General features: G+C 41.5%; 1 protein-coding gene across 1 annotated transcript in view; it reads left to right on the top strand.

Annotated features, from left to right (window-relative positions):
* Nucleotides 1-25,671, top strand: part of ENPP2 (ectonucleotide pyrophosphatase/phosphodiesterase 2) — a 69,253-nt gene that overhangs the window by 17,576 nt on the left and 26,006 nt on the right. The window contains exons 6-13 of the mRNA XM_087706743.1: nt 2,171-2,268; nt 4,118-4,197; nt 6,999-7,118; nt 7,563-7,618; nt 9,938-10,003; nt 12,680-12,752; nt 21,416-21,568; nt 24,183-24,291. Coding sequence (XP_087562869.1) covers nt 2,171-2,268; nt 4,118-4,197; nt 6,999-7,118; nt 7,563-7,618; nt 9,938-10,003; nt 12,680-12,752; nt 21,416-21,568; nt 24,183-24,291 — 755 coding nt within the window. The remainder of the gene's footprint in view (nt 1-2,170; nt 2,269-4,117; nt 4,198-6,998; nt 7,119-7,562; nt 7,619-9,937; nt 10,004-12,679; nt 12,753-21,415; nt 21,569-24,182; nt 24,292-25,671) is intronic.

Below are 25,671 nucleotides of genomic sequence, written 5' to 3' on the forward strand. Positions count from 1 at the left end.
CTGATTTGGCTTCCTCTGGTTGTCAAATTAGTTGTGTGTTATGTGATTTTTTTAACATTGGAATTGCCTGGACCACAGAAATCATCATGAAGTTAAATATATTTCTCATCACCATCTTCATTTAACGACCCCATAATCCCTTGCGTGGTGGAGTCTGGACGAATGAATGGATCTAGCAGAACATTTTAATGGCCAGATGCCTTCCCTGTCGCCAATGCAGAGTTTTGTTCAGCAGATACGTTCTCAGAGTGCCCAGAGAGAGAAATGTCTGCCTCTACCTAGGGTCGAACTCACAGCCTCCTGATGGGAGGCAAGAGCTACACCTCTAGGCTACCGCACCACTCCTAAGTTAAATAGATTTATATCCTTCCAAAAGTTGATGTCCAACTCAATAAGAAGCAAGACATGCTGATCAAAAGGCCATAAGGCAGTGTTTCTCAACCTTGTCAACTTGAAGATGTCTGGACTTCAACTCCCAAAATCCCCCAGCCAGCATTCAGCATTCAGCCCTCTCTAAGCGGTTTACAGAGTCAGCATTTCACCCCCACAGTCTGGGTCCTCATTTCACCCACCTTGGAAGGATGGAAGGCTGAGTCAACCTTGAGCCAGTGAGATTAGAACCACTGAACTGCAGATAACAGTCAGCTGAAGTGGCCTGCAGTACTGCACCCTAACCACTGCACCACCTCACATTATTAAGATTTAACACCCATTAAAGCAGAAATTATTTAGACAGACAGATCAAGAAATGGAAATAATTATATGGTTCTAATTGAGTCCATGTTTTTGGATGCATTTTGTAACAAAATATTTTCGAGTCTTTTTCTAAATGCTGCATCAAGCATTCATCTTTGTGATTTATGGCACTGCAAATGTTAACAGTAGTTTCTAAGATTAAATAACAAAGTATGGATAAATGCAGGTTCAAATGAAAATTTTACCGGAGATGCTTTAAAAAATCTCTTTGAAAAAGTATTGAGCTTTGAAAAGACATTTATCAAGTATCTCTCTCTTATTTCAGGAATTTTATGTATTTTAATTTCATCATTATTCCAAAACAGTCCTTTCTAATCTGCTTCTAATAAGATCTAATTGTTGTGGCCTGCCAGCAGCCAGCAGAGCTGGCAGCAGAGTCGGACAGTGGGGAGGTTGGGGAGGAGGATGGGCCAGTCCTGGAGGCTGGGGAAAGCTCGGACAACGGCTCTGCATCAGAGGCAAAGACGGGGTTGAGGCTGTCTGGTAGTGATCAGGTGCCTACGGAGCTAGATAGCAGTGAGGCAGAGGAACAACTGGAGCCTGTTCCCAGTGTGTGCATGCACAGAGCTGCCAGAAGAAAAGAACAGCTCAGAAATCAGGGTTGACTTGGGAATAAAGCCACAGGTGGATGGTGAAAGGAAATAAAAGAGGAGCGAAAGGCGAGTGGGCTTTTGCAGGAAACCGTTCGTTCATTCGTTAGATTCATTTCAGAAGTGTGAAGATCTGTCCATGAATCTCAGAGACTCTGTGCCAAGTCATTCCTTGCACAGCATCTCATTTGGAAAATATTTACATGGCAGCTTTCCAAGATAGATAAGGTCTGTGGTCATACATTCACCTTTGAAAGACTGTTTGCCAGGCCTTTGCTGAATGTGAATGAGAGGAATTCACATTTGCTTAATAAAAGGGGTTTTGTTGGGACCAGGAATCTGCTTCATGCTTTTTGGTGAAACCTAGGCCAGAACACTAACGTAGTCCAAGATCCTATAATTTTCAAGTTAGCGTCCCTGAGTTTTTCATTTGTTTTGCTCATTTTATAGTGCCTGTAACCTCCGCCACTTTTTGGGCAGTGTACAACATAAACAAATAGAAAACAGACAAAATTAACAAAGAGGTAAATTCAAACAATATTAAAAAAAAATAGTCAGAGAAAGAAATAGCTGGAGGTTATGTAATAAAACACTCCTTAAACGAGATGAGAAAAAAACTGCCCTAAAGGATAGAATAAGTGATTTTAGAGTGTCCATAACAAATTTACTTTTTTCTTGGGGATGTGTAAAGCATCTGTATCCCAGATGAAAATACCTAGGAACCTTTAAAAAACTTTTGATAAATTGGATTGCATTTTTTCCTGTCTTGCATGCTCTTACTGCAGTCTGTTCTACTGGTTTACTAAGTTATCTTTATTCTTTAGTTTTCGTCACCCTCCGCTGATCATTTTCTCTGTGGATGGTTTCCGTGCGTCGTACATGAAGAAAGGTGAAAAAGTGATGCGCAATATTGAGAAGCTAAGTAAGTGGGCGTGCTTGAACAATATATCAGAATGGTGAATGTCTTGTCTGGACATGACTTCTGTTGGTTTGGGTTGGACAACTTTGTCTGAACTCATACAATAAAATGCGTTAGGGCTCTGTTAGTTTTTGGGTGGAAACAGAAATCATCATCCTCATCCTCACAAAATATAAAGATTTGCAAGTAGAAATGGAAAAGCTATGGCAAAAAAGCAAAGATAGAACCCTGTTGTGGCCCAGCAGGAGCCGTTGGAGCTGCCGATGGACTCCGATAGCGAGGGATCCTATGAGTCAGCTCTGGAAGATGTGGAGGACCCTGGGCAGGGTTCAGACTCTGAGCAGGGACCAGAGAGGCTGGTTGATCACCAGGAGGCGCCTGAGGCATGGAGCAGTGGTGAAAGTCAAAGGGAGTTTGTCCCTGACGTCAGGCAAAGAAGGGCGGAGAAGCAATGGCAGCAATTACAGAGGCAGACTCATAGGAGATAATCAGGCCCAGGTGGTTGTGATTTGGCTCCTCCCAAGAGAGTATATAAGAAGAGACTTTGGGAGGAGACCTTTTGCAGGACACAACCGTTTTACTAAAGCTGGAGAAGCTCTTATGTGTATTTCTTATCTGTGGGAGTCTGGGTTGCTGCCAAAGTCTTGTCTGTGAGTAATTACTGTGAATAAATCGGCTAACATTAACCTTGTGTCGGTGTGACTCACCATATGGAGGGACAGAACAGAACCCATAGTGATGGAACCCTAAACATCTGCAGCACCATTTGAGCATAGTCAACTAATTGACAAAGCCAGTGAATTGCAGAAGGCAGCTTTACTTGGGACAGCTTACATTCTGTGACAGTATCTTTAACACCATCAAGCCTTGATGTAGCTGCCTATCCCAGCTCCTTGGCAAGGACTTGATAGATGAATAAAAATGCCAAGTCCAATCTAAACATCTGGCTGTCTGTGTGACCAATTGAATGGAAGAAATGTTCTGTTTTGCATACACTTCAGATGAGCATAGGATGAAAATTTATAATTTTACTGAGTTTACTGAGAGGTAAATCAATAGATAAAATTCTATATTTTTTTTCAGAGCAAATTCCAAGGAACACAGTACACACACATGTATATATCCACATGCATACATACACATATATATGTGTGTATATGTATATGAATATGTGTGTATGTGTATATATGTCTATGTATATTTAAACAATCTAACGATAACAAGATTTTTGCATGGTCTTGTTTAGTTCTTGTGAAAAATGTCTTACTTTGGGTTATGTGGTTCAAAGCAAGCGGCATACATAAAATTGAATTTGTCAACAGTTCAGTGTGCTGTTGACATCTTGGTGAGGAATGTCATAAAAACCTTCCTCGGTCCAAAGCAGATGTGATGCACCCAGCTTCATAGTGTTTCCAAATATAAGTCTCTGAAAATGTGTTCAATGACAAAATGCAATGTTTGAATTATTATACTTAATAGAATGAGGCATTAAAAAAAAACATCTTGCATTGCAATTATACTCCATGGGTTAAAATTTGACCAGATTTGTAGAAATGTGGTCATCTTCAAGAAATGAACTGTTTTTACTCTAGGATACACACCTTCCCTTGTTTGAATGTTGGATTCTACGGTGCTGAAGAAATTATCTATCCTCTTAACCATACTACATGTTGGCAGAGTCAATATATTAGAGAAACTGAGTTGAATAATTTGTGGGAAACCATCCATTCTCTTATACAATGTGAATCAAACTGTTATTATTGAATAACAATAAGTTTAGTTTGTTATATTGTTTGCAATGCACTGTTAACCCAGTTTTAAGATTTAGCGTATTGTGTGTTTTTGTTTTCAGGATCCTGTGGAACTCATGCCCCCTACATGAGACCCGTCTATCCAACCAAAACCTTCCCAAACTTGTACACTCTGGCAACTGTAAGTTTTCTTTTTCTTTCCGCGTACACATACAAATATATTTACAAATACTTCTTAAGTATTAGCATGGCTGGGATATTAAGACTCTTGAATATATTATCCTCTTTCCTCTTTTGAAACAGCTCATTCATTTTGAGGATGGCTGTTTATATTCATGGGGCAGAGAAATAATCAAGACTATGTAATTTAGGAAGAGTTGAAAAAAGACAAACTCTAATCATTGAAATATATCTCGACATGTAGCTTAAAGTTGTTCCATAGAGGCACCCCCCCCAACAAGTATAATGTATCCATCCTATTCATGCTGGCTGCTGATTATGGATATGAAATACCAAATCTGGAGGGTATTGTCTTGGGAATTTTGTCAGAATGATCTTTAGAAGATAATGTTTGTAGCTCAGGATTGAACTGTGAGTGTCTTTGGTGGCTTTCTGAGCTTGCTGGTTTCCTTGCAGACAATTCATGTCTGGTAGCACTGATGATGTTACCTAGTTTGGTAATGAAATGCCTGCAAGAAAACAGCCAAATTTCAAGGAGCACCAAGGACACTATCCAACACTGGTGGGATACGACTGGTACGCCCCAGTATGGGCGTACTGGTGCCTGCCACCGGTACCATTCTGGTATGGTGCTCCGGAGGGCCCACCCACCTGCTCTCCTTACCTCTATTTGAGCTGACTGAATGCGGCCGCGCGAGTGATTGTGGGCGCACCACGGTTCGCCCACATAACACCGATCCTCCGTGAGCTGCACTGGCTACCTGTCGATCTCCGGGTGCACTTCAAGGTCCTACTCACCACCTATAAAGCGCTCCATGGTAGTGGATCTGGCTATTTGAGAGACCGCCTTCTGCCAATTACCTCCCTACGTCCCATCAGATCGCACAGAGTTGGCCTCCTCCGTATTCCATCTGCCAGTCAGTGCCGACTGGCGACTACCCGGAGGAGAGCCTTCTCTGTTGTGGCTCCGACACTATGGAACAATCTCCCCGTGGAGATTCGTACCCTCACCACCGTCCAGGTCTTCCGCACAGCCCTCAAGAACTGGCTAGCCCATCAGGTCTGGGGCTAAGCCTATTTTCGCCCCTCCCGAATGTTGAGTGAATGTTGAGTTTTATTGTTTAATTTATTTTTGTTCACATTTCTTTTTGCACTGCCCTACACTCCCTTTCCTTTGTGATTGTAAGCCGCCCTGAGTCCCCTCAGGGAAAAGGGCGGCCTATAAATGCTCAATAAATGAAAATAAATGAAAAATGAAAAATGACTGGGGCATTTGCGCATGCACATGGAACATTTGGTGCCTGCACCACACTCTGCCAAGTAGCTGGAGCATCGCGGGCGGTGGGTATGGTCCACATGGCGGATGCCCGGCCCCGTTGCACCGTACCAGTTGCAACGGGAGCCGGAACCCACCACTGCTATAGAATTATCTTTGACTATAAGTGGAAGCTTCAGTAGCATGTTTAGGAATTTTTAGGTATTTAGGTATTTATTTTTAGGTATTTATTGGACATTTATAGGCCGCCCTTTTCCCTGAGGGGACTCAGGGCGGCTTACAATCAAAAAGGAAGGGGAGTGTAGGACAATACAAAAGAAATGTGAACAAAAGTAAATTAAACAGTAAAACTCAACATTCACTCAGCATTTGGGAGGGGTAAAAGTAAACTTATCCCCAGGCCTGACGGGCTAGCCAGTTCTTGAGGGCTGTGCGGAAGGCCTGGACAGTGGTGAGGGTACGAATCTCCACGGGGAGATTGTTCCATAGTGTCGGAGCCGCAACAGAGAAGGCTCTCCTCCGAGTAGTTGCCAGTCGGCACTGACTGGCGGATGGGATACGGAGGAGGCCAACTCTATGCGATCTGATGGGACGCAGGGAGGTAATTGGCAGAAGGCGGTCTCTCAAATAGCCAGATCCACTACCATGGAGCGCTTTATATGTGGTGAGTAGGACCTTGAAGTGCACCCGGAGATCGACAGGTAGCCAGTGCAGCTCACGGAGGATCGGTGTTATGTGGGCGAACCGTGGTGCGCCCACGATCACTCGCGCGGCCGCATTCTGGACTAGCTGAAGTCTCCAGATGCTCTTCAAGGGCAGCCCCATGTAGAGCACATTACAGTATTCCAGCCTGGAGATCACAAGGGCTCGAGTGACTGTTGTGAGGGCCTCCTGATTCAGGTAGGGCCGCAACTGGCGCACCAGGCGAACCTGGGCAAATGCCCCCCTGGTCACAGCTGAGAGATGGTGGTCAAAAGTCAGCTGTAGGTCCAGGAGGACTCCCAAGTTGTGGGCCCTTTCTGAGGGGTGTAAGTTTTGTCCCCCCAGCCTGAGTGATGGTATGTTGGTCAAATTTTTGGGAGGGAAACACAACAGCCACTCGGTCTTGTCTGGGTAGAGTATAGCAATAGCAATAGCAGTAGACTTATATACCGCTTCATAGGCCTTTCAGGCCTCTCTAAGCGGTTTACAGAGAGTCAGCATATTGCCCCCAACAATCTGGGTCCTCATTTTACCCACCTCGGAAGGATGGAAGGCTGAGTCAACCCTGAGCCGGTGAGATTTGAACCGCTGACCTGCTGATCTAGCAGTAGCCTGCAGTGCTGCATTTAACCACTGCGCCACCTTGGCCCATATAGTATCAGCTTGTTTGCTCTCATCCAGTCTTTTACGGCTTCTAGACCCCGGTTCATCACGTCCACCGTTTAGATACAAAAGGAAGACAGCAATAATGCAAAATAGATATTATGAATTCTGGGTAATAAAATGTGATCTGATCTGATTAACTAATTTACTTTTGCTCAAAGGGACTCTACCCTGAATCTCATGGAATAATTGGAAATTCAATGTACGACCCTGTGTTTGATGCTATTTTTAACCTTCGAGGAAGAGAGAAATTCAATCACCGATGGTGGGGAGGTCAACCGGTCAGTTTTATTTGACTTTGGTCCATTATGGTTAAATCTCATAGCTGTTTTCACCCCTTTACATGCAATTAATTTCAGTCAGTACTTAATTCAGTCAATGCCAATTTTCTCTCCCTCTCTTTTTGTACTTGTCTTAGTACCTTCTCAGTATCTTCTCAGATTGAAAATAACTTGAGACTGCTTAAGCTTCTTTTTATATATTTTATGTAGCTTTATTGTTGGGCTTTATGTTCTATTTCTCATCTGAATTACTTGTTCTAAACCCTTCTAGGAATTTGATCAATGCTACATAATTCTCAGATCCAGATGCTTAAATTCTCAGGGGCGGTCTTAGAAAACCAACATTTTAGTTGGTTTTTTAAAAATGTTTTTATTGTAGGGAAGTTTGTCTTTATAACACAGACATTTTGAGCCATTGTAATCTGATTATATTTTCCTCATTAGATATGGATTACTGCTGCTAAGCAAGGAGTAAAAGCTGGAACATTCTTTTGGTCTAAGTAAGTGTTGATTTTTAGATAGTGGAAATTCATACATAAAAGAGTTTCAGTAACAAAGCTACAATCCTAAAAGGCAGGTATTTGGAACCAAATGCTCTTATAGGGCTTAATCCTCAAATAAAGTTGAAATGGATTTCCTTGGCTTTTAAAATCAGACGGCACATTTTCCACTCTTTTCTTGCTTCTTTGGAAGGGATTAATTTATATTTAGAATGTGCTCCTTTTGTTACTTCTTAATACCTAGTCACCTACATAGTGTTTTTCTGCAGTGCTTAATTGAACATTCTTTCAGGAATCAGTTGACTGAGGGATGAGAAATCAGTGATCTGCAGTGGTGGTTGGAGTGAGATAGCTTGTTTTTCTACGTGTTTGTAAAAGTATAACTACAATCCTTAAAATGTTATGTGTGTCTTCTGGTTGTAAAGTTATAATCCAGCCTTCACTTACAAGTACTTTGCCACAGTACCTAATCTAACTTACTCTGCTTTATCAACCAATGTCATCCGGCATCAGTAGTCAAGAGGCTGATAGGAATACATGAATAAAAGGAAGATAGGAATATAGTCGTCCCCAACTTACAACATATATCCAGAATTATGTTGGTAAATCATGCCAATCATTAAGTGGGACATCCCATAACTAACTCAATGTTACGATATTTTGCAGTGATCTTTAATCAAATAAACCATGATAGTTAACTGAATATAGCAGTTAGACTTATATACCGCTTCATAGGGCTTTCAGCCCTCTCTAAGCGGTTTACAGAGTCAGCATATTGCTCCCACAGTCTGGGTCCTCATTTCACCCACCTCGGAAGGATGAAAGGCTGAGTCAACCTTGAGCCGGTGAGATTAGAACCGCTGAACTGCAGATAACAGTCAGCTGAAGTGGCCTGCAGTACTGCACCCTAACCACTGCGCCACCTTCGCCCTGAATGCTGTAGTTGCTAAGCAAATCATTTTCTGCCATGGGCGTTCTTTTTGTCCAAAATTGGAAGTAAAGGTCGGTTTCGGAAAAAACAATAAATGGTGGTCACATGACTTCAGGATGCTGCAAAGATCCATAAATGCAGTCTGGTTGCCAAGCACTCAAAATAGCAATAGCAATAGCAATAGCAGTTAGACTTATATACCGCTTCATAGGGCTTTCAGCCCTCTCTAAGCGGTTTACAGAGTCAGCATATTGCTCCCACAGTCTGGGTCCTCATTTCACCCACCTCGGAAGGATGAAAGGCTGAGTCAACCTTGAGCCGGTGAGATTAGAACCGCTGAACTGCAGATAACAGTCAGCTGAAGTGGCCTGCAGTACTGCACCCTAACCACTGCGCCACCTCGGCCCTGAATGCTGTAGTTGCTAAGCAAATCATTTTCTGCCATGGGCGTTCTTTTTGTCCAAAATTGGAAGTAAAGGTCGGTTTCGGAAAAAACAATAAATGGTGGTCACATGACTTCAGGATGCTGCAAAGATCCATAAATGCAGTCTGGTTGCCAAGCACTCAAAATGTGATCAGGTAACCCCCAAGGGGGGGGGGAGGCCATTGGACTTCAAATCTAGGTTGTAAGTCTATTTCATGGGGGTCTGCTATAATTTTGACTCCGGTCATAAGTCAAAGAGTACCTGTATGTAAAACAGCATCCTGTTGTTGTGGCCTGTTACTTAGCCACCAATATGTCGGGCTGAAGGGAGTATCTAGCCACAATCCCAATTAGACATTGACACTTTTTATCTGCTGGGAATGTGTATTATTTCTCCTTTTAAATGAAAGCTATTATGCTGACAGCTGCTAAAAAAATCACAGGGAAGTGAAGTTCAGTTGTTGAGCTGCATTTCATTTGTTGAACTACACATTCTTAAGGAAATGCTTTTATGTATTTATAATGAATTTGCCATCACTTGGCTTGACTAGATGAACCCAGTTTTAATGTTTCTGGTCTCTCTCTTGATTAAAACAAAAATCCTATTCATTATTCCTCACGAGACTTTAATAATCCCATCAAACGTCAGACAATAGAGAATAAAACTTGCCAACTAGCAGGGACTATGGACATCCCTCCACATTTAATTTTCTGAACAAAAGCAAGACATCTTTTTAAGATGAGCATTTAGTAACCACAATTCCTGGGTTGTGGTGTTGAGGAAGCAATTCAGCTAAAGCTGGTTTGTAATAGGCAGACATTTCTGAGGTAAATGTGACTTCAAGAAGAGTCACCATGTAAAGCTCATAAATGGAACACCCGATCTTAATGACGAACTCGTAAGACGATTATAAATTAATAATCTAGCTGAGATTTCATGCTTTTTCTCTCTGTTTTGATTTAGCGTGATCCCTTACGAGCGTAGAATATTAACCATACTGCAGTGGCTAACTATGGCAGACAATGACAGGTTGGTCTTTTCTCTGTCCCCCTCCCTTACTTTCGTAGCAATGAATGCAATGAAAGCGTTATTGATACCCTTGGTAGAAATTGAATTTTGATCAAACATATTTGTTTGCTAATGGTGTACACGTTGTATTGGGGAAATTTTAATAACATGGGTTAAAACTGTTGATCCATTGGTTTTCTATTGTTCCTATTTAGAGTAATAATCCAAGAATTGGGCAGATATCAAGATTTTTTTTAATTGGGCAATTGAGAATACATGGCATCATATTTTGTTCTGAGGTAGAGTCCAAAAAAGAACAATTGTAGCCTTTTCCCATCTCTTAAAGATAATTATTGAATGTTTTCCCAAGAGCTTATGCCTCTTTTGGCACACTTTCTAATGTTTTAATGAAGTTACAAAATAGAACACTAAATTGTTTCATCACTGGAAAATATATGAGATGGCAACTTTCTCATTCTTTGTTTTTTGTTTTTTCCATAAACAAGAGTGTATACAAGGTCAGAACCCCACCTGAACTCGCTCCCCGATAACCCAGCTTTGCCTTATCCCAGCAAAGTGAAAAGGGAAAGGGAAAGTCCAGAATGCTCCTCGATGTTGAGAAACTCCCATCCAGACAAGAAGGAGGGGTCAAGTGGGGAGATAGCCTACAGTCATTGCGCAGCCTCAAAAGACCTAGTGCTAATTCCCATTAAATTCCATGGAACTTTATCTGTTTGTTCCCAGGGAAGGGTGAGGAGTCTGGGGAATTTCTTGTATTATATGTAGAATATAATAAAGTAGTCAACCTTCCATAGAAAACCTGCATATTGCGTGGGTCTGAAGGAGGGCCCTGCAACCCGTCATATCTTAGATTTTAACAGTTTCAACTCTTTCCCTCGGGATGGCACTATAGGGCATTATATGCCAAAAGAACTAGACACAGGAACAGTTTTTCCCTTATGCCATCACTCTGCTGAACTCCTTATCCTCACAGTGCTGACTAATGCCTATGTATGCTTACCCATGTAGTGTGGCTGCGGTATTATTATTTATCCTACTTATTATTATCTTCTTTACTCCTCCCTTTTATTGGTATTATTATTATTCTGTTGTTTTGCATGTACACTGAGAGTTTCTGTACTGGAGAAACAAATTCCGTGTGTTTCTAATTGGCCAAATAAAGTATTCAACTCAAGTATCTAGTGAGCTCCAGTTTTGCATGTACAAACCTCCCAGTTTATATCCTAAAAGTTATTAGAATTCTGCCAGGGCGGACTGATAGTCAGGTAGTCAGATAGTAGAGTCAGGATTTCCTAAAGCTATTGCTACAGTGAATATTGATCCAGTACACGAGGGGTGTCAAACTCAAGGCCCGTGAGCCAGATCTGGCCTCTGGGGTGCTTAGATTGGGCCCATGGAGCTGCCATGGAAACAGCAAAGGACCAGCCTGCAGTGCCTCTGCCAGCGAAAACGGACACGGTTGCAAGATAGCAATAGCAATAGCAATAGCAGTAGACTTATATACCGCTTCATAGGCCTTTCAGGCCTCTCTAAGCGGTTTACAGAGAGTCAGCATATTGCCCCCAACAATCTGGGTCCTCATTTTACCCACCTCGGAAGGATGGAAGGCTGAGTCAACCCTGAGCCGGTGAGATTTGAACCGCTGACCTGCTGATCTAGCAGTAGCCTGCAGTGCTGCTTTTAACCACTGCTCCACCTTGGCAAGAGGCCGTCATAGCCGAAAACTGAGCTAGGGAGCCTGTTTTCACTAGCAAAGCACGGTTCACCGACAAAAGGGTGACCGATAAAAGCGTGCCCGACTAAACCGCGGTGACAAAACCGCGAGTTCTGAACCGTGCCGACGAATGAGTGCTGAATCGTGCCGACAACAGCGCGCCGACAGAAGGGCGCTGTAAACCTAACCCTAAACCTAATGTTAACCCTAACGCTAACCCTAACCCTAAACGTAACACTAACCCTAACCCTAAACTTAACTCTAAACCTAACCCTAAACCTAATGTTAACCCTAAACCTAACCCTAAACCTAACGCTAACCTAACCCTAAACCTAACCCTTACCTTAACTTAAATTGCCCTTCTGTCACCGCGCTGTTGTAAATCGCCCTTCTATCGACATGCTGTTGTCAACGCGCTGTTGTTGGCGCATTGATGACGTCGCAGTTTTAGTGACACGGTTTTGTCAGCGCGCTTTTGTCGGGTCACGGCAAAGCACTCGGGCCACCACAGGTGCCTCTGACACAAGAGAAACCGAGCTGGCCACGCCTACCCTGGCCATGCCCCCCCACCCCCCGAGGTCAAACACAACCCTGATGTGGTCCTCAATGAAATCGAGTTTGACACCCCTACAGTAAAGAGTGGCTGTGTCCTAAACACCCCCAGATCTCACAAACAATATCAGACACCCTCAGAGTTATGCAAAATGAAGCAAGCTTATCCTCATGGTTTGAACTGTTATTGCTAATTTCCAGTCAACAGGCTTTGTTTACCTTTGTTGCAAGGTTCCAGCAATATTTTACTGGCTGTATTGATATTTTTTTTATTTCTTCACCATCTCTAAATACAATGAAACTATTCATTTTATTCAGAGGAACGGGGTGAATGAATTTATAATTTTAGTATTTGGAAAGTGAGAATTGCATGTTAAATGAAACTCACTGATGTCTTCCTTTCTTTTCAGGCCTTACGCTTATGCATTCTACTCTGACCAACCAGATATGGCTGGCCACAGATATGGTCCATTTAGTTCTGAGGTTAGTACAGTTCGTCTTTGCCCATAAATAGAATGCAGCTCCAGGTTTTGCCATCTTCACATGAACCTGTATTACTAGTCCTGAGTGAAATGGTTTAAAGCTAGTTAATTGTTCACCTCTATAAGCCTCCAAAGGAAATAGGACCTTCTGGAAAATACAGACAGTACATTTATAGAGAGGACTAAACTGTTAATAAACATTATCCATCTGCTTAAAGTTTCAGGGACTGGCAAACTATGTCTGTGTATGTGTGAGTGTGGATGTGGATGTGTTGACAGGGCTAGAATTTTCATCAAAGACTTGCAGGCTTATTCTTGGATATAATTAAGGTTGACTAGTTGTTTTTTTAAAGCATTGTGGTATGAAAGGATCTGCTGTGGCCTATCAGGAGGTTGTAAGTTTGATCCTAGGTAGAGGCAGATGTAGAGTCTCCCTGCTTGGGCTGGGGGTTGGACTAGATGACCTGCAAGGTCCCTTCCAACTCTGTTAATCTGTTAGGAGCATTTTTTTTTCATGTTTTGTAATAATTCAGTAATTTCACGCAAATGGTTAACGCCACATTTGCTTTCTGCACGATGTGCTAGGTCAGGAGGCTTATTTAAAACTGCTTCTAACCATCCTTAGTAAATGATTATGGCCACTTGGGTAGAAATCGGGAGAATAACAGGTAGGCTTCAAAGCAGTGTTTCTCAACTTCAGCGATTTAAGGACAGGCGAACTTCAACTCCCAGAATGCTCTGTGCTGACTGAAGTGCGCCTACCTTAACGTTGCTGAAATTGAGAAACGTTGCTTTGAAGCAGGGGTCTCCAACCTTGGCAACTTGAAGACTTGTGGACTTCAACTCCCAGAATTCCTTAGCCGGCTGGCTAAGGAATTCTGGGAGTTGAAGTCCACAAGTCTTCAAGTGGCCAAGGTTGGAGACCCCTGCTTGAAAGCTAAAACCCATAGATTCAGCCAAACCACTTGAGCGACTGAGGTCCAATCATACATGATGTTGATTCTGTGCTTTGGCCTTGAAATCCAGGGCTGAGGGACGTAATTCACGCTGACCTCTGGCACCGCCATTGGGGAAAGGAATTCTCTGAAACTGTAATACTGTCTTCCTTTTCCCCCCTCTATGAATCCAGGGCCAATGTGAAGTTTGAGGGGAAAAAAACTTTTCCAGGTTCCAAGCACAGAGGTGAATTATTCTGTTACCTCGAGTCCTAATGAAGATCTACACAGTTAACCTTTGATCATAGACTCTGAGGGGAATATTCTCCCAGCCACATAAGAACTGCTTAAACAAACACCTCCAACAGGGTTGGGAGAACATGGAAAGAACCGATCAGTGTTGGCTTGCAGCTCCAGGCTGAGATTGCTAAGCTGGTGGATCCCTGCCACCATGGAAAACAATTTTATGGGCCTATTAAAGTTAATCAGAGTGTGGCAGACATTTGATCCACAGTTTCACTCCTGGATAAAGAAATGGCTTTTAAGAAGTCTATGTCTGAGGACAAGGAGAGGATTGATTTCTTCAGCAACGCGGCTTAAAAATCTTAATGTAATTATATTGCTTCAATCCAAGTTTCCCGATTTTATTCCAAGACTGTAGAACACTTAACCGTACAACACCCTTCTTCAGAACTGTGTACTCTGCAGATGTATTGGATGTCAGCTTCTACTCTTTCCTGGCCAATACGGTTATTGATAGCCCTTGAGGGATCTATCTCTTATATCTTTGGCTCTTGGGAATCCCCAGCTGGTTATTGCAACACTTGATTCTGCTGCTCTCTGTATATTTCGGGAGTCCAGGACCAAAATAATAGTGCTAAATTTAGAGCTGGAATTGGCTATAGGCCTTGTTTTCACTGTTGTGTGGAAGAGTCCTCTTACTGTGGAGTTCATCTCCACCCTTTTCAAGCGTGGGGGGACAGTAAATTCTCTTCCCAAGGTGCAGATTTGTGAAAACAAGCTTTGGCTTCTGCAACTATTTTATTTGGCAGTGAGGTCCAGCTGCAGTCTATCAAACCCTGCTTTGATTAATCCCAAATTAGATTATTCCCTGCAATTGGTATCATAGTCACTGAAAGTCAGATGAGAATCGGAAGCAACATGGAACAGTTGCGATTGTTTGGGGTTCAGAGATAAAAGCACATATTTCCCCTCCTCTCACTGAAATTTCCAGCCCTCAACTCATAAAGCTGCTATTTCCCTTGAGATGAAATGGGGAAGAGACATTTCCATCTCATATATCACCATAGGTTTGGCTTCAAGTTTCTTCATGAACTTTTAGAGAAGTTAGCCTTTCTGTGGAAATTGCACAGATGTTCTGATTTACATCTGGACAGGATTCTTTGAAAGAATATAAGGAAGTATATATATATCAGAAAACTCTTGGAGGACCTAGAGCAGTGGTGTCAAACTCGGGGCCCGCTGGCCAGATGAGTCATGCGCTGGCCATGCCCACGCCCGGTTTAGTGAAGGGGAAAGAAGTCACAGTACAAGTTTGACACCCCTGACTTAGAGGGGAAAAACCTCAGTAGTCCAGGAGCAAAATAATATTGCTAAATTTAGACCTGGAATCGGCTATAGACCTCCTCCTGATCATCTCCTTTTCAAGCATCAATAATATTGGCATTTGACAATCAAAAGCAATTCTTTCCTCTTTCCTAACCCTATTCCACTGATTTGTTTTGAGCTGGCAAAATATTCAACATTTGGGATTAATCTTAGAAGTTAAGGTTCTTAATCAATAGAACTGGGAAACAAATTATAGAAGACCCAACTCCCAGTTCCTTAAAATAATTATTTTTGCACCCAATTGGGTTCATATTAATTGATTATAACCCCTAAAATATCTCCTGATGTGAAAAATCTTTCGTAGTGTGAAAGCAAGCTAAAATAGCATCTATATTCGGTTAAAGCTGTAATTATAAAAAAGTTTGCAATTTTCAATGAGTTTTTATATTTTTATTACGTTGGGAGTATTACTACTGTATAGCTAAGCATGTTGTGAATTTAATAGCGTACCATATCATAGTTAAGATTATTTTTTTACTGCATCACTAAAGAGGTATGGATTATGAATAGGCAGAGGAAAATATACAGGTTACAAGGCATTACAGGTTAAACTTTAGAGTGATTTGTGGGTTAAGATGAAGAAATACCACCTCTCAGAAGTTACATGTAATTATTGCTAGGATGATTGCTACTCTCTCTGTGTGTTTGTGTGTGTGTGCATTGTGGGTATAGTTTCAGGGTATGGCTTGTAGCAATGTTGTGTTTGTATTTTGCTATCTATATGTTCTTAATGGTTACCTTTGATAGTATTCATCGCAGGAATCATAAACCATAAATTTCAAATTAAATGAATGTATTCTTCAGCTAAAAGATTATCATCTGCAGAAGATTATCATCTGCAGAATGCATTTACCCTTTGATCCTTTTTTAAAACGCTGTTGAAAAGCAATAACAAGGGCAACCACAACAAAACAGTCGCCCCCAACCCCCCTGGAAAGATTAGGCTAGTTAAAAGAATTGTCCTCCCCATATTGCCAAGACAGTTGCTGAGCTTTGGAGTTCAGTAATATGTGGCGTTCTACAGGTTTCCACTCTTGCTTTAGAAGATAATTTACGAAGTCATTGCAAGAGGACCAATAAAGGAGAATATTTGTAGCTCAGGGTTGAAAGGAGGGGTCCTTTGGTGCTCTCTTAGCTTGGTTGTTTTCTTACAGGTGTTTCGTTACCCAAACTAGACCAGCACTGATGATGTTATCCAGTTTGAGTAATGAGACGTCTGCAGGAAAACAACCAAGCTCAGAGAGCAACAAGGACCTTCCATTTCAAAAGGACTGTGCAGTAGAACTAACATAGCTGCAAGATAAGCTTTGATTTCAATATCCAATGATGCTGGCTTCTCGGCTTAGTCTTGCCCATGTTGATTGGAGTTAATGAAGTCCAGTGGCCTGGGCCAGGCTCCAGGTTGGCCAACTAAGTCAAAATATTGAATATGAGAGCTTCTTTTGCCTTCTGACCTAGTAATGATTTTGGATTGTGGCTCCCTACTGAGATCAAGCTTTGAAGTTTGAGCTCTTCGGTTTATATTTAGTACTAGCCAATAACCTGGCATTGCCCGGGTATTTATTTATAGGGGGAAAATGTCCAGATCAAATGTAATTTCTCATGTTGGATTTTCCCCCTTACCAGAGGGAGCCCCCTTGTGGAGTACTGTGAAGCCGTTACCATGGCAACTGTGCTGTACAGTAGAAGCCACTGTTAGAAAAATTTCCCTATATATAAAACAGGGAAACCACAGGCAACCACAGGCAATAAATCTTACTTTAAGACCAGAGGTTTATTGTTTCATGAACAATTTTTGAACATGAATAGCAAACATAGCATTTTTAAAATTAGCATCTTATTGCAATAAGATCCAGTGTAATAGCTGAATCCAGCAAGGATTAGCTACAGCCAGTGGCCCTGAACTCTTTCCAAGACATTCTTTTTATACTTTTCTGCACATATTTCACAACTTACTTTCTTCTTCTGCCTTACTGACCGTCATTCTCTGCAAACACCCATGTACATTTGAAGTTCTCAGGCGCTTGTTACTTTCAGTTCCTCATTTCCCACTATCTCACTCTTCCTGCTCTAAATATATCCATATCAAGTACAAACTTTGCAGAACATGCAGCACAAGTCAGCACATTTGGAAATATTAGTGTGGTACATTTTGCAATTAGGCTAGTTTAAAATTTTGGTTCAGTGAGGCCTGCAAGGTCATTCCCAGGCCTATTACCTGCAATGTTCCAATGAATATTTTCTCCCCTCACACCATTTTAAGGCACAACGGGCTATATCTTAATAGAACACACACCCCAATGGTGGGTTGCAGGCGGTACGCCCCGGTACTGGCGTACCGGAGCCTGCCCGGATTACCGGATACTGTTCCGGTACGTTGCTCCCGAGGGCCCACCTGCCCGCCCGAGCTCCTTACCGGTCTTTTAAGTCTTCGGAGCTTCTGTGCACGCACACGGTGCATACAGCACCTGCGCTCTACTCCGCTGAGCAGCTGGAGGCTCGCGGAAGCAGTAAAACGGATGCGCACACTGCACGCGTCCATATGGATGACGCCGGGCCTGTTCTAACTGCACCAGTTGGAATGGGATCTGGAACCCACCACTGACACACCCCAAAAGGTTTTACGGGTGTCTTACCCCCATAATATTTTTTTCTATAGAGTTAAGTTATCTGTGTACCAAGTTTGGTTGAAATTGCTTGAGGCGTTCCAGATTTATGCTGGAACACACACACGGACACACACAGATTTATTTATTTATTTATTTGAGCATTTATTTATTTATTTGAGCAGCTTATCCCCCACATCCCATAAACCAGAGAGATTCTAGTCAGTTTCCCTAGAAATGTTTTACTGCTAAACTGAAAAGTGGAGGTTGATGATGTAAGGAACTTTTAGATTCATGTTTGATCCACCAGCTTGCAACTTCAACCAGTTGATTGATTAAGTAGTAATCTGTATGTGGGTAGTAAAGTCACAATATGTTTTGTAGAGGCTGGGTCCCAATCAGTGGTGGGTTTCAAAAAAATTTCGGACCTACTCTGTGGGTGTGGCCTCCTTTGTGGGAGTGGCTTGCCAACCATGTGTTTTCTTTCTTTCTCTCTCTCTCTCCTCCTTTTTGTCTCTCTGTCCCTTTTTCCTTTTTTTCTTTCATCTCTCTCTCACTTTTTCTTTCTTTTTTCTTTTTTTCTTTTTTTATTTCTTTCTTCCTTTCTTCCTCTTTCTCTTTCTGTGTGTGCGTGTGCATGTGTGGGTGTGTGTGGATGTCAGTGGTGGGTTTCAAAAAATTTTGGAACCTCTTCTGTAGGTGTGGCCTGCTTTCTGGTGGAACCTCTTCTAACCGGTTCGGTAGATTTGACGAACCGGTTCTACCGAACTGGTGCGAACTGGTAAGAACCCACCTCTGGTCCCAATAATGATAGCTAATGCACAAAGATCAATGGATCAATCTTCCTCCAGCTACCTTTTTTTTTTAAGTAACTCAGTCATTGGCTACAAGGAGGGCAGCAAAGAAATTTCATAATAAATAAATAAAATTATAGTGGGACAGAAAGATTTAAGATATCAAATCATGTTTCTCTGGTCTCATATCTCCTTTTTGTTTTTGTGTTTTTAGCCTGGTCACTTTGGAAAATCCTCTGTCTGACAAACATTGCATGTCCACCCATTCTATCTTGTTGTATAATGTCCTATTTTGAGACAGTTTGTTTCAAGTACAAGCATTTGGCTAGTTCTTTCAGTTTTAGGTGTGTCATCATCCTCGGCTTACATTGATCTCATTCTTCCAACGTAAAGCTAAGATTTGGCTGATTAATACAGATTTGGCTTTCTTCCTAGCTTTAATTTCTTACGAAAGATGAAGCTATCCCTTTTGTGAATGTTTATATCAATGCTGTTTACCATGATCAGTGACTTGGACAACATCCGTACGCTTAAGGACTGCTCTGCTGCTCTTCTAACATGCTACCCTGGAATGGGGGGGTTCTTCTTATTAGACCCACTTGATGGCATAAGTTAAAACTTTGGCTGCGCTTCTCTTGGAAAGAGTGAGTAAGCTTTTGAGAATCCTTCCTCCATCTGCTGCTGCTTTCATCGAGGCTGCACGAAGCTTGAACTCTTTTTTCTTCTATTCTTTTTTCTTTTTTCCTCTCCTTTTTTTTAAAAAAAAAAACAAAACAAAATTGAAGCTGCTTTTTGGAGAGATAGAGAGAAATGGAACTGGATTAGCACTTCCTTTCCAACTGTTTGTCCAAGAGCAAAGAAATGGCATGGCAGATGGCAATACTGGGTTTTTAAAATTATTATCTTCCAAGAACATGGCTCTGCGATTGGAACAGCAAAGATGGAGAATGGCTATGCAGATAGAAAGCAAATGGCCTTGTAAAATCCTTGCCAATTTTCAACTTCTCTTCGCTTCTTTTTTTCTCCATTTTTTTAAAATAAACAAGCTGCAACTATCTTCCTGTATGTGTTATCTTTCTCTCTTCGGGGAAATCTGATCCTAAAAGTTGCCAAGAACTCTTATTGTAGCTGTCAATTGGAGTTGCATGCAAAGTTGCTTCTTTTAAAGATCAGTTCGAATAGCATCCGGCATCTCTGCACTGCTTGGGACTGCAGCTCTGTTGTTTTCAAACGATTTCTCCTCCTCTTAATAAGTGGTTCATTCATATCTTCCTCTCCCCCTCCCCTGTTTCCCAGAAAATAAGACCTCCCCGGATAATAAGCCCAATCGGGCTTTTGAGCGCATGTGCTAAAATAAGCCCTCCCCGAAAAAATTGCAACACAGCAGCAGCCGCCTCCTGCACCTCAAAAATAATAAGACCTCCCCGAAAATAAGGCCAAGCTCTTATTTCAGGGGTCAAAAGAAAATAAGACCTCGTCTTATTTTCGGGGAAACACAGTAGTTTTTAAAGCCTTTTCTCACATGTCAAGCACAATAATCGTGGAAAGCATGTAGCTAAATCTAACAATATCCTATATCCTAATCTACGGCTATCCTATAATACAGGGAGCAAATGCAGGGTGTGTTTGCTCAGAGTTTCCTCTCCCCTCCCATTAAAGATCAAAATGAATACTTATGCCTTCCGCATTATCCAGTTAATAATGCCATTCTTTCTGGAGGTGTTTTAAAAACGGCATGCCTCCAGCTGCATGGAGTTGATAGTGACTGAGGATTTGGCGGTATAAAAACATTATATGAACAATTTTAATTTATTCTCTCCAGCAAACGAGAATTGGTAGCGTACTGTTATTTAATAGCAATAGCAATAGCAGTGGACTTATATACCGCTTCATAGGGCTTTCAGCCCTCTCTAAGCGGTTTACAGAGAGTCAGCATATTGCCCCCAACAATCTGGGTCCTCATTTTACCCACCTCGGAAGGATGGAAGGCTGAGTCAACCTTGAGCCGGTGAGATTTGAACCGCTGAACTGCTGATCTAGCAGTAGCCTGCAGTGCTGCATTTAACCACTGCGCCACCTTGGCTTTAACTAGTGAAGCATTGAATTGTTAGAGCAGTTTAAAACATAAGTCTGTTGAGCATCCAGTAATAGCAATGGCTCCTGCTACTGATGCTTTTTTTCTCTTGATAAACATGAAAAGAGTATTGACACCCCAAAACAAACAAACCGGACATCCTCTTCAGAATGTTGTTTCCTGCAGACTCCAGGACTACCATGTTTCCCCAAAAATAAGACAGGGTCTTAGTTTCTTTTGACCCCTGAAATAAGTGCTTGGCCTCATTTTCGGAAGGTCTTATTATTTTTGAGATGCAGGAGGCGGCAAGCACGGTCACCTCACGGCTGCTGCTGTGTTGCAATATTTTCAGGGTGGGGTTTTTTTGGGGGAGGGCTTATTTCAGCGCATGCGCTCAAAAGCCTGATTGGGTTTATTATCCAGGGAGGTCTTATTTTGGGGGGGAAACAGGGTATTATCACAAATAATTAAATTCTTCTTTTCAACCTTGATCTTGACTTGACCAGTATTAGATGGTTTGAACCAAGAGTTTTGGCGTGCCGTGTCTTAGAGACGGATAGCTTTTAACGATCTGATATTGAGACGAGCTTTTTTCTGAGTCCAAGCATCTCTCTCCGTCAGTACAGGAGAGTAGTTTTGGGTCTCCTCTTACTCCACCTAAAAGACCTAAAAGAAAAATCAGTCCTAAGAGGATTCTGAAAAGGCGTATTGCTCCTTCCAAGAGAAGACGAAAAGTACCTAGAATGGAACACTTGTCTGCGGAATCCCGTCGGAACAAAGTAAGTTTTCAAAACTGGTAGATATCAACCACTGAGACTCTTAAACAACTTGATTTTTTTTTTTTTTTGGTCCTCCCAACTTTGGGATGAGCTTCTTCCAAATTGAACTTTCAGTGCAGCCATCTTGAAAGGCAACAACCACAGATTGCCATCAAGCAGTTGAGTTCATTTGATGTTTATCTTTTCCTCCTCCCCATTCTTCTTTGGGTAGCATTCTTTGTCTCTTGGTGCAAGCTTTAAACCCTTCTTAACAGTTGTTTTTAAATATCACAGGACTCAGATGCAAAAAGCCATTTAAACTGTTCCACCCACAGGTGGATAACATTGGATTAGCCTGTAGAATCATGCTTATTGTCATCCTTACAGTTGTTTTTTCCCCCAGCCAAAATGAATTTCTTGGAACTGATTATTTGGGCCTCTGGAAAGTTCTATTTGTAAAACTTGCAATGGGTTGAAGAAATTTGTGAATGCTCCAACACTGGAAGTTTTTAAGAAAAGTTTGGACAACCATTTGTCTGAAATGGTATAGGATTTCCTGCCTGAGCAGGGGGTTGGACTAGAAGACCTCCAAGGTCCCTCCCAACTCTGCTGTTCTGTTAAATTTTGCCAGGTTTACTCCTGTTCACAACATGACAAATTGTGAACATTGGATTCCTTTAGCAGGAGACATCAAATAAAACCTTATTCATAAGAATTGGTCCGTGATCCTTTCTTATTTCATGACCGATAACTATATGGTATCAAATTTTTGCAATGCTGGAGGATGCTTGAAGCTTTATGAATATTTTGAGGCAATGAATATCAGTAAGTTCAAAGGAAATTTATCTGAGGCTGCTGTCTATTTGAACACTCAAGTTGAATGAAAATATGACTGTAAGGAAGTCCTGTATCCATAAAGTGCCTTCACACTGTATATAGAATCTGTATAGGACACGGATATGGCATAAACATAGATTAAGAGCATGAAAGGTTGACCATGTGAACCTGTAGCAATGGATTCAAGTTGATGTTTGAGTGTTTTCACCATATGAAATGTCACTTCAGACTTTTGTGATGAATTTGGACATAGGATGTAAGTGTGATATGCTATTCTTTTTATCTTGGCAATACCATAATATTACCATCAAAGACAAATCTTCCCTTAAAAGAAATAAACGAGAACTACCCAAATCATTCAATTGAGATTCAGGAATGTGCCCTGTGATAAACACTGGAGTTCTCACATTGAAAGAGAAAAGAGAATGGAAAGAAGCTTTTTCTGTGTCATGCTTTATATATAAATCATGTCCAGCTGCATTCATTCTTAAAGGACTCCTCAACTTTGCTTTTAAAAATCATTCACTGAATGAGGTCCATGAAACCTGCAGGATGCATGGATTCCCGTCTTCTAGCTTGTTAACATAAATGTACTGTTAGAAATTAAGGTTGGAAAAATATTATCCCAAGAACTTTATGAACTGACGTGACCCATCGCTCTGTTTTAAAATAATCCTGGTTCTATGCTTGATTCTTTATTTTAGAATATGGCTTCTAGAGATGAGTTTATGTTTTTAGGGATTAAAAAAGGGTTAAAGAACCATAGCTCATCACAATTTTAATTTTTTTAAAGTGATACAGTGTAAGTGTGATATTCTTTAATGCCAACATCAGAAGACTATAGGTGCACATCAGTGGTGGGTTGCAGGCGATATGCCCCGGTATGGGCGTACCGGTGCCTGCTGGGAGCACTGGGTACCGTTTCAGTACCCACCTGCCCTCGTTCCTTACCTGTATTTGAAGGAAACGGGCCATCTGTGCACGCACGCGCAGCGTACAGCGCCTGCGTGACACTCCGCCGAGCATCTGGAGTGTCGCAGAGGCATTGCGGAACATCCCAGGAGGTAAGGACACATGTGCGCACTGCGCGCGTGTGCACATTCATGTGGTGGCTGCCGGGCCCCGTTGCCCCGTACTGGTTGCAACAAGATCCGGAACCCACCACCTGTGCACATTACAGTATAACTCTAAGCTTGTTAGAATTTCTTTGAGTTTGCTTAACTCTTAAAGATGAATGATTTCTCCTATTATGAATTAGAGCCCTCAGGTACATTGTAGGTTTTATGGAAAAATCTTAAACTGTTCTTTATTTCAGATATTATTAGAAGTGATCATGCTGTTTTGAATATAATAAGATACTCCAAATATCTTAATATTTTCATAATTCTCCTAATAAGAATATATTGAAAGAGAATAAATACGGGAAAGATTAAAAACTATCAGTCATCTCTAGGCCTTAAGTTGCTCAGAGGGATGAGTCAGAATATCTCTGAAAACAGCTGCTGAGGAATAATATGGATGAATTTATTGTTATCAAGTCTTTTCTTTTGTACAAAAATATCTGATTAGCCATTCAAAAACCATAATTCTGGACTATATTGGTATTTGGTGTAAAGTAATGCTTCAGAGAGATTGATGTAATATAATATAATACAGTATAGTACAATTAATATAATATAATTATGCTTATGAAAACATACTATCAGATGAAAGGGGGCTCATAGTGTAAAACTTGTAGTACAGTTTAAAAAAAGAAGGTTAATTCTCCCTCTTTGTGTAAATATGTGTGTATGTATAGATGTTAGGTCCACTAAGAGATATTGACAAGATCCTTGGGCAACTAATGGATGGACTAAAGCAGCTGAACTTACACCGATGTGCCAACATTATCTTCGTGGGTGATCACGGTAATTTGAAAAGTTTTCCTTGGTTTTGATGTAGGAAAGTCTTCATTTCTACTGGGAGGCAATTTATTAATCTGTTGAGTGTCTATGGAGATTCTCAGCCATCCAGGTCATGGTTGTCCCAAACGTGCTTTTTCAAGAGGCAACTGGAGTTCCTTTGTTTTTCCTTGCTGAATGAGAACAAAACATCTTTGAGGAAAAACAAAGGAAAGTCCAGTTGCCTTTTTAAAAAGTACCTTTGGGGCTATTAAGATGAACTGTATTTGAACTGAAATTGCATTTAGATGCCAGCACACAATATGGGCTCAGCCTAAGAAAACATACAAAGTTTTTAGAACAGATCGATTGTGAATGGATTTCTGAACAGCTAATCCACAACGCAATTTTGTGGTTTTTAAAAACTTGAGTTTTAGGTGATTATAAACAGATTTGATGATTTCATATAATTTTATTCTCTAATTCACATTTTTGACTGGCACAATGGCTAACTTGATAAGACTTCTTGGCTGCTGTTCAGAACTTCAGGGGTTAGAATCAGGGGTGAGCTGGTGGGAGTTTGGAGGGGTTCGGGAGAACCTCTAGCTAAGATTCTGTACAGTTTGGAGAACCCCACATCTGACTGGCCCTGCCTACCCCGCCCCTCCCAGGAGTCCCCACATGACCCATTTTGGAGGCAGGTAATTTCAGGGTGCGTGCAGAGGCTCAGGGAGGGTGAAAAACGGGCCTACCAGAAGTTCGGAAAGTTTGTTACCAGCCTCCAGAGGGCCTCTGGAGCTTGGGGAGGCCGTTTTCGCCCTCCCGGAGGCTTGATGAAAGCTTCCGGAGCCTGGGAGGGCTAAAACGCCCCCACCACCGTGGTGCAGGAGGCTGACTAGGCCACGCCCACCATGACCACACCCACCCAGCAACTGGGCAGAGAACTCCTTGCTAAAGTTTTTGAAGCCCATTCCTGGTTAGAATCCTCTTCTTATTGCTACTTAGACTATATCTGTGAGAATACTTTAATCTTTAAAACTTAATCCAGTGCATTAATGTTTTTTAATTGCTGAAATGGCAGTCATATTCAACGTCATTTAAGTTTATGGAAGTTACTTCTGGGTTAAACAACAAGCTTAGACTAATACATGCATCCCCTGATTCCATTTTTAAGATTTTTTTTCACCTCTGATTTCTCACCATTAAAAAATTGTTATTATAAATTTGTAAAATCTAAAGGATCACAGTCTTCTAACAAGAAAGGAAGTATCTTGGTAGAACTCACAAAATACTTTTAGTTGCATTGTTTGCAGACCAAAACCATGGACAATATATCTTTTAAAGCTGAAAGAGACCTAAATTTACTTCATTAATTAACCTTTGAATAGCAAATGTCTACACATACTT

The sequence above is a fragment of the Thamnophis sirtalis genome, unplaced genomic scaffold (genome assembly GCF_051295495.1).
Source record: "Thamnophis sirtalis isolate CommonGarterSnake01/CBP01778 unplaced genomic scaffold, rThaSir2_p1.2 scaffold_2, whole genome shotgun sequence".
Taxonomy (NCBI): Eukaryota; Metazoa; Chordata; class Lepidosauria; order Squamata; family Natricidae; genus Thamnophis; species Thamnophis sirtalis.